Genomic DNA, 13,133 nt, shown 5'->3' with positions numbered 1-13,133 from the left:
CAGGCAGGGTGTCCCTTCCTCTGAGTCCTTAATTTGGGTTGCCACCTAGCATTGTGTCCCTCTTGTCCTCTGGGTGTGTGAAAATGGGGCCTTTGATGTGCTGATGGCTCCTGCGATGGGCCTGGCTGTAGCTGGGGCAGGGAGTCTGTGCGCTTTGGAGGTGTGCGGATGAGCTTTTGTCATATCCCCTAAGAAAGAGAAACGTGCCCTTCTGCACAACGGTTTTTCTGTTGGGAATAATATTTTACCACCAGCATAAACAGCCACGCAGGGAGTGAGGGCACGTGTCACCCCATTTGACCCGTGCATTTCCAGTTACGCGTGGTCAGGTGACCACACCAGATAACCAGCAAAAGTGAAATTAAGAGACGAGTGTTCCAGTTCCCTTGAATCTGGCAACAAAAGTGATGGCTGGTCCCAAGATAATTTTCCTGAAGACGAAAAAACGGCGTAAGTCAGCTTTCTCCCCCCGCCCTTGCTCCCAGCCCCAGCTCTGAGCTGTTGCCATCTTCTGGAGTCAAAATGCTTGGCAGATTCTTAATTCAGGGAAGACTTTTACTGTTTGACAGTGGTTTTGCGTGAGGTTCAGCTCTTTGTTACTCCCCTGGCAGAGTTTGGCAATCGTTTGACATGAAGGATGGACAGCAAATGAGTTACGAAGCAGAGTAGCGCAGTGTGATCAAAAGGGCACAAGTTTGGGACTAAATGCAGCTGCAGGGTCACGACTTTGGCTTTGCCCTCACAGATTCCAGCTTCGTAGCGAAAAGTACATTTAAAAACAACGGAGCAAACAAAACCTCCCCCACAGCCAAGAACTGTGCCTCGTCCACAGCGTTGGGAGGTGGGAAGAGCATCCAGGGAGCACGGCACTTGGGCCCGGGCTCTGCGGGCGGCTGTCTGCTCCCCCCGTCCCTGCCTCGCTCTTTTCACCATAGATTGGCAACAGCTTTATGTCACGCGGCTTCCCCCTCACGCCAGTCACCCCTATTCTGTCATTAGCTAAGGTTTGAGTGGCATCAAAAGTCTGGCAAATGCTTCTCCTCCAGGCTTGTGGCTTGTCACAAGCGCCCTGCCCCCCCCCCCCCCCGCCGCACAACCATGGCGGCCCGGCGGCTCTGCACGCAGCCTGATGATGTCAGTGTTAAGTCAGAAAGCGGGTGTGAGCTCACAGGACTCTCTGGTGTAGTTTTTTGCGGGTTTTTTTGACAATTACGGGAGGCCCGGGAGCTCCTCCCCGGCCCCTCCCACCCGTTAACGGAGGCCATAAAGCCAGGGCTTCAGCGGGGAGAAGGCGTGTGTGCGCGGCCGCCTCCTCCTCTTCCTCGCGGGTTCCGTTAGGCGGGGGAGCGGCAGCCGTTGGCCGGCAGCCGTTCCTCGCCAGTCGTTCCTCGCCAGTCGTTCGCCGTTCCTCGCCGACGATGGATGCCAAGAAGGTAGGGAGGGAAGGAAGGAGAGAGGGCGGATTTCTTCCTCCTCCCCGGTGCCAGCGGGTCGGCGGGGGGCAGCCCGACGCTCGGCTCCCCGGGCGCTTCGGCGGAGGGCCGGGGATTGGGGCGGGGGGTGTTTGTTGTCGCGACTGACGGATGGTCGGGATTCATCGCCGCCTCCTTGTCCGCTGCCGCCGGGTGTCTGTTGGTCGTAGTGAAGATGGATGCGGTGGTGGTGCCGGCCGGTCCTTCGGCGGGTGGCTCGGGAAAAGCCCCGGCTGGGGGGGGAACGGGGACGGGGGGAGCGACGACCACACACCCTCTGTTCGGGAGGGGCTGGTTGTTACAGATCGGAAGATTGATTTGTTTTCGTGCGTGTGGCCTGATGATCCACATGATGCTATCTGTATTTTGCTGTATTGATCACGCGGTTTATTTTGCTGGCAGGGCAGCGCTCGTTTGTCCCAGGGTTCGTGATGGTAAAAGGGGCGTTACTCTTAAAAGCGTTTTTTTGTGGCGGTGGTACGGCTTATGAGAAAGGTATTTTTAAATTTGAAGAAAGCAAAGCAGCATATCCTTTCCCCCTTTCTCCGTTGGAGAGCAGGGGATGGAGCCGTTCTCGGTACCGTAGTTCATCTGCAGCTGGGAGCGCGGCGCGCACCGGTGGAGTGAGCTAATGACTGCCTGTGTTTGAATGCATCAAGGGGGAAAAGCAGGCAGGCGTGAGGGAAGACGGACAGCAAATATCCAGCTGAACCCGGCGCTGGATGCCAGGGGATTACAGTTACAGAGGAACGGCAGAATCGGGGGGGCCCGGGGCCCTCACCGCCATATTGATGGGAGGTGCGGGCAGTGTGAGGAGATGAGGCAGAGGGAAGGAGAGCTTCTGGTCAAGGTCGCTCAGAGGAGGGCTGGGAGGCCGCTTTAGCTGGGTTCAACAAGTTGTGCTGCTGTGAGGTTCCAGACGGTGAAGGGGGGGGTGGTGGTGGTGGTGAGAAGCATCTCCTGGATAATGAACGCTACTGATGCCTGTGGTTGGAGGGACCAGTGGTGGCTTGAATTCCTTGCTGGTGTATAGACCTCAGCCTTGAGCCTTTGGGTAGGGTGGGTGTAGGTGTACTATTTCTGAGCTCCCTGTTTGCCTTTTGGGAAGTGAGGCCCTTCCAGCAGTAACAAATGATCCATACATTAGATCGTGGTCTGGCTCACTGGAAGGGATGGGTCAGGCCATGTGATGTCGAGGTGGTAGGAGATGAATAGCAGGCAACGGAGCTATAGCCCGGAGAAGGGAGTATGAAAGAGGGTAGAACTAACCTCCCTTATAGCTTATGTATGTACCGTGGAGGTAAGGGGTACCCACAAAGCAGGTACCCTATGGTCCCTGCTGCACCCAGAAGAAAAAGGCCAGCTGTGACTACTGCAAGCCGTGACAAAGCCGAGCCCTGGGTGGGGGGAAAGATGCCCTTGTGTTGAGTCACTGTGTTGAAAATGTGGAGAGCTGGGTTTTGTCCTCGGCTTTAGCTATGCCTGCTGACTAGGGGTGACCTGGCCTGGAGTCCTAAAAGTGCTTAGATGTCTTAATGCCCTTTTACAGGCATCCAGGTGCTTTGAAAGAGCTGTGTCCTTGTGGTTCTGTGCCAAATTTCTTTGCGACAAAAGTGAGGGGAGGGGTCACAGGGTGGCAGGCAGGAGAAGGCCTAGATCGCCTAGGGCGTGAATGCTACCCTGGGAATCGTCTGCCCTGGCAAGAAAAGGATCATGTCCCCATCACTAACCTCGCAGCCTGAGACATTTACATGATGTAGGTGGGGGAAACCATGCCTGAGAGTAATTTCCCCACTTTCTGTTTACTGGGGCCTAACTAGCAGCTGCATGAGGGTTGTGCAGGCCAGAAGCACCTACATGCTTGGCTTGAAAGATTGGAAAAGGTGGTATGAGCACTGGCAGAAGGTTATTGGCTAAAATTTTGGACAGTCTTGGGAGCCACTGCCCCTGGAGCTGAGCTGGAAAATGAGAGACTGGAAGAGCTGTGACAGTAGGCCCCATGGAGTAAGTACTTTTCTCTCCTCTGCCAGCCTTAGGATGATAATTGGATAGTCTTGGAAAAAAGACTGTTAATATTTTTGGAAAAGCTTCCAGTCCCTCCCGAGACAGAAACATGATCTTTCCAAATTGTACCAAGTCAAGAACTGGCTGTCTAAGTGCCAGCTCCTGAGTCACCTGCTCCCCCACGCCTCCCTAACACAGAGCTGGCTTAAATGCCACAAGCTTTAAAAACTTAGAAAATGTCAGATGCTTTTCACTGACACTTAATTTTCTCAGTCTGTGGGCCTTCTGATGTTGGACCTTCTATAGCTCTGAGGGCTCAGGAGTTTTTATTTTAATAAATAGAGATTCACATATACTCAAATTCCAGGGACTGTGCTTCATTTAAAATACCAAGTATTGCCACAGCTTCAAGAGAAATAAATGGGAAGGTTGGCAGCACTGGTGCTGCCTCCTGTCGTGCCAGGTGCCCTGGGGCAGGGTTGGGAAGCTCCAGCCTGGGAAAAGCAGGCCTGATGCTGAAGAATGCATGTTTTAACTGTTAGGAGCGGCTGCCAGTATAGCTTGTGGGCAGATTTGAGACTCGATTTATGGGAACTTGTCAGCTGGAATGGGGAAGAGTTAGACCCTTGTTTCATGACATGCCAGAGATCAGCAAAAGCTTTTCTGTAAAGCAGATCAACCCAAAATAACAGCCACTAATGCAGCCGGTGTATTCATTACTAATGAGCTGAGAATAGTTGATGCAGGTCAGAAGATAATAAAGGGGAGGTCCTGATGGGCCCTCCTACTTCCAGTCACAGAACTTTTTCCAGCTGTACAGTTGCATCTCCCTTTCTGGGGTCTCTGTTACTGGTACCCACCCTTGCTGGATAAAAGCCCGTTCCCTGCCCTTGGCACACTTGTGCATGGCACCTATGAGCTGCAGCTGCCGTTTATGCTGAAGAGAAACTTGGGTTGTGTAGAAAGCATGAATAACCAAATTAACTAGATAATTGTTTTCTTTCTCTTTCCACAGAAAATCACAGCACCCCTTATCTATGCTGTTTCCATTGCTGCCATTGGATCTCTCCAGTTTGGGTACAACACTGGTGTCATCAATGCTCCCGAGAAGGTGAGAGGGAGAATGAGTTGGAGAGATGGTATGAGTAAGGGGCTGATGGGAAAACAAAGGTGTATAAAGGAGAAGAGCTGTCTCCCAAGCAGCTAATAATTTGGTTCTGGTTTATGAAGTCAAGAAGACATTCAACCCCCCCCCTCAAGTACAACAGTGCACAGGAGGGGCAAAGTTTTGCAGAGGAGAGAGAGCAAGCAGAGGTTAATTCTCTTAATTAGGACTGCAGAGGGGGCAGGAGGCCTCCATCTGCCATTTCCTGGTAGGTCTGTTTGGTGCGTGGAGAACTGTGAGCCACTTCAGTTTTGAGTCAGAATTAACCAGCCGTGGCAGAAGGAATGTAGAGAGCAGCATGCAGAAAACAGTTGAGGGTTTGTAGGGGTTACAGTTGCTCTAGTTTAGTTTATCTCAGGGACCATCTCGGCCTTCTTTATTTTATTTATTTATTCATTCCTTGTGTTAAGTGTGGATTCAGTGCTTGTAAAAGGGTTGTGACTGGGGCACTCTGATCAAATCATCTCATGACTGTAGCCTAAGAAAGAAGAGAAAAGATGAAGAAAACGAGAAATGTGGTTTCCTTGTAACTATAAGATGGTTCCTCTCTCTCAGGAACTGAGTCACCAATACCACATCCACCCCGTCTCCCGGAATAGATGTCACATCACCAGGGGTGGGAAGGGGGGGGGGGGGCGCAGTCGTCCCTAGCTAATGTCCTGCTGCCGACTAGTGGGGGCAGACACTGAGGCCATGTCCTCCTCAGCCCTTGCAGAATTTCTTTCCCTCATTATCAAAGGGGATGCCCCAGAAATCAGCAGCACAGCCCTGTCACATCCCCATGGGGCAGTGAAGTATTGTTTTACATAATGCTGCAGTTTTTCAGTATTCTGTAAATGAAGTGAAACTTTCTGTGTCTCTTAAACCATTTCCATGTCAGAAAGCCTGTCCCTGCCACCAGAGTTCTGGTATTGCCAGAAATGTTCCCTTCCATTCTCTGGTCACGTTTTCTTGCTCCCTCTTGCTCCCAACTGTCTCGCGCTCCCTTCCAAGCACCATGAGTGACTCACATCATCCAGAAGGTGAGCCTGTTTTCCTTAATGAACGCTGGCCCACACCCCCATGTTCAGTGAAGCAACCTCTCCCTTGCCATACTGCTACCTGTCTACTGAAAGTTCCTCTTTCTGCACCCTCATCTTCCCCTTGTATGACTTGTTGCTGCCTACTGAATTTTTGGGGTCTATCCTTGCTTCTTGACTCCATGAAAACAGAAGGAAGACCTCAGAAGCAATCTCCCCTCTCCCCAGTGCAAAATGCCTCCCACTGGATTGTAACTCTGTCCCCATTTGGTTTCTCTTGCAGATCATCCGGAGCTTCTTCAACAGAACCTTGTCAGAACGGAGCGGGGAGGCTGTCTCCCCAGAGCTCCTCACCTCTCTGTGGTCCCTTTCTGTGGCCATCTTCTCAGTAGGAGGTATGATTGGCTCCTTCTCAGTCAGCCTGTTCGTCAACAGGTTTGGCAGGTAAGTTGGGAAGAAGGGTTCAAGCCATTGGGGAATTTTTCCCTTCTACAAGGGAGTGTTGAGAGGAAGGGAGGAGGAGGCGGCTGGGGAGGAAGCAAGAATATGTGGGCTGCAAAAAGAAAGGGTTGCAGGCCAAGGCAGGAGCTGAACGGGAATTACTCTGTTCTCCTCCCGCCCCGAGATGGGGCGTCATGGGTAGGTTTACCCCTCTCCCAGTGATTTTCCTACTGTATTTGCCAGTTTAAGCTCAGTCTTGACATCTTTACCCTGGCAGGAGGAACTCCATGCTACTGGTGAACATCTTGGCCTTTGCTGGTGGCACTCTCATGGCCTTCTCCAAGATGGCAAAGGCAGTGGAGATGCTGATTATTGGCCGCTTCGTTATCGGCCTCTTCTGTGGTCTCTGCACTGGTTTTGTGCCCATGTACATCAGTGAAGTCTCGCCCACCAGCCTCCGTGGAGCCTTTGGCACCCTGAACCAGCTGGGCATTGTTGTGGGCATCCTGGTGGCCCAGGTAAGCTTGACACAACCTGATCCTGCCCTCAGGGGAATGGAGGGCTGGGGGGGGTGAGGTGGGCTGCGCTCGCCATTGGGTGCTACGGTATGTGGCCCTGTCATACCCACTGGGGTGGGGATGAGGAATTGGGAGTATTTCAATCACTCTATTTCTCTCCAATTCTTGGTGTAGATCTTTGGCCTGGAGGGAATCATGGGGACTGAAGCACTTTGGCCACTGCTTTTGGGGTTCACGGTTCTCCCAGCAATCCTGCAGTGTGTGGCTCTTCTTTTCTGCCCTGAGAGCCCCCGTTTCCTATTGATCAACAAGATGGAGGAAGAGAAAGCGCAAGCAGGTGAGAACTCAACTCTGAAGGGGCAGGGCTGTCTTCTGGCTCCCCACCTGCACTGAACTTGAGTGGGAAGCCAGGACTGACGCTGGAGCCTGTGGTGGATCAGGGTGTGACTCCCGGTGGGCACCAAGCCTGCCCTCCCATCCTTCAGGGTGCACCGGTGCCAGGAAGTGTGGGAAACCTGGCATCCCAACAGAGGCTCCAGGTGGGATTAAGGTGTGAGGAGTGGCACCTGGCCTGGTGGGATGTAGCAGGGCCAGCCACTGCAGCTCTGTCAGCTCCTCCTGAAAGGCAGGAGATAGGCTGACATTTAACAAGGAGCTTTGAGGGTGTTTCCCTTTCCTACCACAGAGGGCTGGAGTCAGCTCTGGCAAACGTGTGAACAGAATTGGGGATCAAATGTAAGTTTTGAGATCAAGCAACATGAGCAGGACCTGGGTCTGGTTTCCATGCTGATCACAGCACCTCAACCTCTGGGTTGAAAAGATGAGCAAGGCTGCATGTAGAGGCTCGGTCTTTCCCACCCAGCAGGCCCAAACATGGACTGGCAGGTGGTCCAGTCTTCCCAGTGTGCCCTCCCTGAAATAGCAGGACGGGGGAACCTACTGGTCTTGCATGTATTATACCTGGCATTTTTTGATTCCTCCCTCCAGTTCTCCAGAAGCTCCGTGGTACACAGGACGTGTCTCAAGACATCCTGGAGATGAAAGAAGAGAGTGCTAAAATGTCCCAGGAAAAGAAGGCAACTGTGCCAGAGCTCTTCCGTTCTCCAAACTACCGTCAAGCCATTATCATTGCCATCATGCTGCAGCTCTCCCAACAGCTCTCGGGCATCAATGCTGTGAGTTATCTTCCTGTCCTATCTACTGGGCCTCCCTTATCTCTGGCTACACTTGCACTTGCTACTAATGTTGAGAGAACTGTGCTTCCAAAAACCTGTTTGTGCCTTGACTGGAGGTCACCGTTTTGTGATACTGCAGAGATTGCCAAGATGAAAGGTGGAGATTATACTGCCTTTCGCTTTTCCCCTACACATCCTGGCAAGACATTGCGGCCTTGCACCAAGTGAATGAACCTTGACTGGAAGCATACTGTTTTATACTGCTCAGTGCTTCTTAGAAACTCCCTGTTGGGCCTGCAAGCTATTAGGCAGAGAATGAGGGACATGCTCTCAAACACTGGAATCCTGATGGTGTCCAACTTTTGCTTCTCTTCCCAGGTATTCTATTACTCTACAGGGATTTTTGAAAGAGCTGGTATCACACAGCCTGTGTATGCCACTATTGGAGCTGGCGTGGTAAACACCATCTTCACTGTTGTGTCGGTAAGTGGAACAGAGCCTTATGGTGAGAGGTAACATGTCTGCCTGGGCTTTTCTGGGAGGTGTGACTAAAGACAGGCAGCCAGCCAGGCTGTGGCAAAGCATTGGGCTAGGCAATGGCCTATAAGAGCAAAGAAAAGAATGCATTAAATGCATTGTGGGAGGAGAGGAGGGGAGGAAAACCTATTGTTATCCTTTTAGAAGAAAGGGAGGGTGAAAAGGAGTGCGTGGGGGGAAAAGAATGATGAGAGAAGGCAGTAGCAAGAACCAGAGAGGAAAAAGTTGTACCAAGGATGGAGCAGCCTGGTGACCTGCACTGACATCACCACTGGCACTGAGGGCTACAGGCAGATAAAAGAAAGGTGCAGGGCACACTGAGCAAGGGAGCCTCTTCTGCTCTTGCTGCTGAAGTCATGTATTTCTTTTTCTCCTTCTGCCATGTTTCCAGCTGTTCCTGGTGGAGCGTGCAGGGCGCAGGACCCTCCATTTAGTTGGTTTGGGTGGCATGGCTGTGTGTGCTGTTCTTATGACCATCGCTTTAGCTCTGAAGGTGAGTAATTAGTGTTCTTGTTTAGGCTGACCCCAGCAGGGACCTATATAAGACTACATCTGCCTTGCCCTGCAGTTCTGCCCTGCTGGCAGGTACAGCTGGGGCTAGAGCTGAGTGTGCAGCAGAGAGCACAACTTCCTAACTGCGGAAACTGTGCCACAGTGTCCACAGTGCAGCTGAGAAAGTTGTGACACGGGAGATGGTATTGTGCTGTGCCGTGTTTGCCTCAAATTGCAGCTGATCATGTTTTGTTCTCTTGCAGGACACTGTGGAGTGGATCAGATACATCAGCATCATTGCCACTTTTGGCTTTGTGGCTCTCTTTGAGATTGGCCCTGGCCCTATCCCCTGGTTCATTGTGGCAGAACTCTTCAGCCAGGGCCCACGGCCTGCAGCCATGGCAGTGGCTGGCTGTTCCAACTGGACCTCTAATTTCTTGGTGGGAATGCTCTTCCCCTATGCAGAGGTAAGGACCCGGTTTGCAAAGCACTGTGAGAGTGCTGCAGCATTGGAATAGGTGTCCAGAGTGGTTGCAGAATCTCCACCCTTGGAGAATTCAAAACATGACTGTATGACCCTTAACAACCTGATCTCTCCTTGAAGTTGTCCCTGCTTTGAGCAGAGGGCTAGTCAGTCTTCCAGAGGTCCCTGATTCTGTGTTCTGATTGTTACTGAAGGTTAAGAGTGTTGCAGCTCACCTTTATATTCTGTCTTAACTGCTTGTAGCTTACAAATAGTTGGAAGAGCCATCTTAATTAGCACATCAAGGCTTTCCCTTTAAAAGCCTCAATTTTTTTCCACCCCCAGGAACATTAAAGTGTTTCAGAAGCCCACAGGAACCCACTTTTTCTCAACAAAGCATTTTTTTAAATGAAATTAAGGGCACTGTTGGAGGAAGGTGTTAGAATTTTGACCTGTCAACAGCAAATGACCTTGCATTTAGGTTTATGAGCTTTTCAAATTAAAACCTTGTGCTTTTCTCTTCCCTGCAGAAACTATGTGGCTCCTATGTCTTCCTCATCTTCCTTGTTTTCCTGGTCATCTTTTTTATTTTTACATTCTTCAAAGTGCCGGAGACCAAGGGCAGGACTTTTGAAGACATCTCCAGGGGCTTTGAAGGACGAGGTGAAGCCAGCCCCTCATCACCTGTAGAGAAGAACCCCATGGTGGAGCTGAACAGCATACAGCCTGACAAAGAAGTTGCCTAAGATTCACAACACACCCCTTCTTCGACTCTTACGTGCTTAAAGAGTCATTAAAGGAATGAGCAAAGAAAACAATGAGAACTGGGACATTTTTCCCCCCCCCTCAATTGCTGCTATCTTCTTCTTTGCACCCACATACTCGCCCATTCCGCCAGGCTTACCAGCATTAGGCAAATCTGATATGGGTGATCCCATTTTCAAGTACTGGAAGGCACCTGGCACTTGCAAATATAATCTCATCTTCCCTGTCACAAACATCAGGAGAAGAGAGAAAAGCTGGCAATATTTTTGCTTTTCTCATGTATAATTGCTATTTGGGGTTAACATATTTATGCACGCAGTGACTGTCACGTATTTGAATCTAACTACTATTTTTGTAGTGAGTTGAAGTGACCCACTAAACAAGTCCCCGGCCCTTTGAGTCTACTGTGTGTGTGTGTGCAGTGTTACACTGGAATTTAACAAGCCTACCAAAAAGCCATCTCCTTGCTTTTTCCTATCCAGTGTGCACTTTTTTCAGCCTCAGGAAAAAGGGGACCAAGTTACATGCATATTTTTTCCTGCTCTTTTATTTTTTTGTATAGACAGACTGAAAGCATACTTTTACTTAAGTTTATTTATTTGTATGTCACTTTGTAAATATTTATTTTTTTAATGGTGTACAAAAATGTACAGATAATGAAATTGAAGATGTTTAAGAGAAATAGCTATTCTAACAAAAGATGCTGTAGACTTGAGGTGCAATAAGACTGTAAAGGAGAAATGTGGACCTGGACAGGAGATTGGGCCTTTTGGATGGTATGTACAACAGAGCCAATTGTGCACATCACTTAAGTTATTTGTGCCCTCTGGAAAGAAATTGAAACAATTGTGTACTAGTGAGAAGAGGTATGCTTCTTTGTCCACCAAAATCTCTGTTATTTGGGATTTTTTGGGGTGGCAGTTTTAAATATTGTTGATTGGAAAGTGTGGCATTGCAACAAATGGGTGGTGTTAGTTTATACTTTTAGTCATGGTTAAGCATTCTGTGGGATGGTTGAGGGTGGTGATTGCAATTCAGAAGGTAACTTTTCCTGCCTTCTCTTAATTTTATTTTTTTGGCTTCTCTGCTGTATTCTAGTAGGTCTGAAAGTCTGAAATTTGCAGGTTGTTATTTAAAGGTGTGTGAGGATAAAAATTATTTTCCAAAGCTGTATTTTCTTAGCAATTGTTATAAATATTAGACAGGCATGTAGCATGACCCTTCTGGACACGGGCATGGTCAGTTATGGCATGTGTAAGTTCATAAAGGTGGAGGTGCAGGACTAGAGACCAGAGCTACTGGAACTTGCTAGCTTAGCAGCATGGAAGGTTTGTAGTGCTCAGTGCACTGGTTGGTGGCAGGCCAAATGTTTTTTGCCCCATGTGTCCTCTCTGGAAGATCTGCATGATGTTGTTGTGATGCTCAGCAGTGTGCAGCATGCTGTGTAGATGTGTACAGCTCTGTAATAGTGCCTCTGTTAAAAGGGATATGGCAGACAGTAATTGTACATCAGTAAATATTGGTCTCCCTGCTTGTCATACTGCTAGGCAATTGAGAGCATGTATACACCTACCCTTGCTGCCAGGCTAGCACAGTTCAGTTCAGGAAGGCAAAAAGTAGCATATATGGTATACTTGCAATCAAGGGGTGGCAGCTTTGCTTCACTGACTTGCAGTGCTCCGTCAAGAGAAACTCCAGGTCCGTGTCTGTCCAGAGCTGCATAAGCTGTCTACAGGTAGCACAGAGGTAGGTCCAATTTAAATTCCTGCTCTTAAGATCTTCAGACCTGATCAAACTCAGGTCTACCTGCAAACTCATGCTGGAGTTCATCACTGGATATCCTAGAAGAGAGGCAGGCCCACAGATTCCAAGGTGGGTGAAAGGAAGAAAGGCTCAAAGGCAGGAATGACAGCAAAATTGTCATAGCATGGATAGCCCAAGCTTTCTTGACAACACACTGCTTCAGAGCAGGTCAGAGAAGTTCCCATTGATGTATATTCTGGGGGCATGTATCTGGCATTTTCAGTAACTAGAGTGATGACACTTCTACCTTCCCTAATGAGAAATAGTTGCAAAGATCAGTAAAACTTGCTGCTGTGAAATACTTCCTGTGACTTCATTTGAAATACTCCAGGTTTGCACAATGCAATCCTATTACATCCAGTTTTCCCTAGCTTTCTATCAGGCTTCCATGCCAGCTATTTATTCTCAGAAGTCTTATATAAGACTTCTTTTCCAACTTTGATATCTTGACTCAGTTATACAGATTTCTGTGCCCTTCCTTTGACCTTCCAGCACTTCCAGATGTGATGTTTCTACATGGGCATCTGTATGTTAGGAAATTCTCCCTACAGCTGTGCATAAGAGCATTCCATACTTTGCATCAGAGATGTGTGGTGGCTTGGACCGAAATGTGTAGGTCTTTCTCACGTGGTATCTCTTTGTTATTTTCTTTTTTCTGTAACAGCATTGTAAGTATTTTGGATGGGTTTTATATCCTTATTAATGTGGTTGTTTCTTGTTTTTAAAATAAAAACTATAGAACTAAGTATCTGGTTTGGATTTTACCTTACCCTGTAGGTCTTCTGGTTCTTACTCCTTTATCACAGCCTGGGACTACATCCTGGAATGTCCCCAACTTCTGCCCTGCAACCTTTCTGGCTAGCCCAGCACTTGGATTTGCTGTTTTATTCTAGTGGAAATTACCATTTTGCTCAGCCTCCATGCATATCCTATCACCTTACTAAATTCCCTTACTACTTATTCCTTAGGAGTTTTTAAACTAGAAAGATGTGCTTTTCTGGCTCTTGTTTTGCCTGAATCCTTTTGTTTGCATCCAAATCCTTTTCTAGTGTTTCTCAGTAACAGAAGGGGAGAGGAAAGTGGCTGGAGGTTAGGAGTCCTGCCCAGACCTAAACCACCTCAGACTTCTGCCCCTGCCCTCTTCTGAGAGTGGTCCTCAACTTCTGTGCCACTGAAGAGGGAGTCCTTCTCCCTGTGAATGATGCTTTGCTCCCTCTGTCTGGCAGTGACCTTAAGGTCCTCGGAAATCTTGCCTGTGTACGCTCAGTCCTGGGTGCCT

General features: G+C 49.1%; 1 protein-coding gene across 2 annotated transcripts; it reads left to right on the top strand.

Annotated features, from left to right (window-relative positions):
- Positions 1 to 431: 431 nt before the first annotated feature.
- On the top strand, positions 432 to 12,599 carry SLC2A3 (solute carrier family 2 member 3). 2 transcript variants are annotated; one of them, XM_052789965.1, is made up of 10 exons: positions 432 to 450; positions 4,492 to 4,587; positions 5,944 to 6,104; positions 6,379 to 6,619; positions 6,794 to 6,956; positions 7,607 to 7,794; positions 8,173 to 8,277; positions 8,723 to 8,824; positions 9,087 to 9,290; positions 9,817 to 12,599. In XM_052789965.1, exons 3-10 carry the CDS (start codon positions 6,058 to 6,060, stop codon positions 10,030 to 10,032), a joined length of 1,266 nt encoding a protein of 421 aa, XP_052645925.1. In that variant the 5' UTR covers positions 432 to 450; positions 4,492 to 4,587; positions 5,944 to 6,057; the 3' UTR covers positions 10,033 to 12,599. The 2 variants fall into 2 exon arrangements, with proteins under 2 accessions (XP_052645925.1, XP_052645923.1); XM_052789963.1 differs by lacking the exon at positions 432 to 450 and adding an exon at positions 1,286 to 1,433.
- Positions 12,600 to 13,133: the final 534 nt, after the last annotated feature.

The sequence above is a fragment of the Harpia harpyja genome, chromosome 6 (genome assembly GCF_026419915.1).
Source record: "Harpia harpyja isolate bHarHar1 chromosome 6, bHarHar1 primary haplotype, whole genome shotgun sequence".
In the NCBI taxonomy this organism is placed as follows: domain Eukaryota; kingdom Metazoa; phylum Chordata; class Aves; order Accipitriformes; family Accipitridae; genus Harpia; species Harpia harpyja.
The sequence above is the reverse complement of the archived record's forward strand: the minus strand, read 5'-3'. Positions and strand labels throughout refer to the sequence as shown.

Excerpts from the sequence above, each read along its gene's own strand:
- SLC2A3 (XM_052789963.1), top strand. Across the intron at positions 6,105-6,378 it reads TTCGTCAACAGGTTTGGCAG|GAGGAACTCCATGCTACTGG; the intron begins GTAAGTTGGGAA and ends TTACCCTGGCAG. Across the intron at positions 7,795-8,172 it reads AGCTCTCGGGCATCAATGCT|GTATTCTATTACTCTACAGG; the intron begins GTGAGTTATCTT and ends TTCTCTTCCCAG.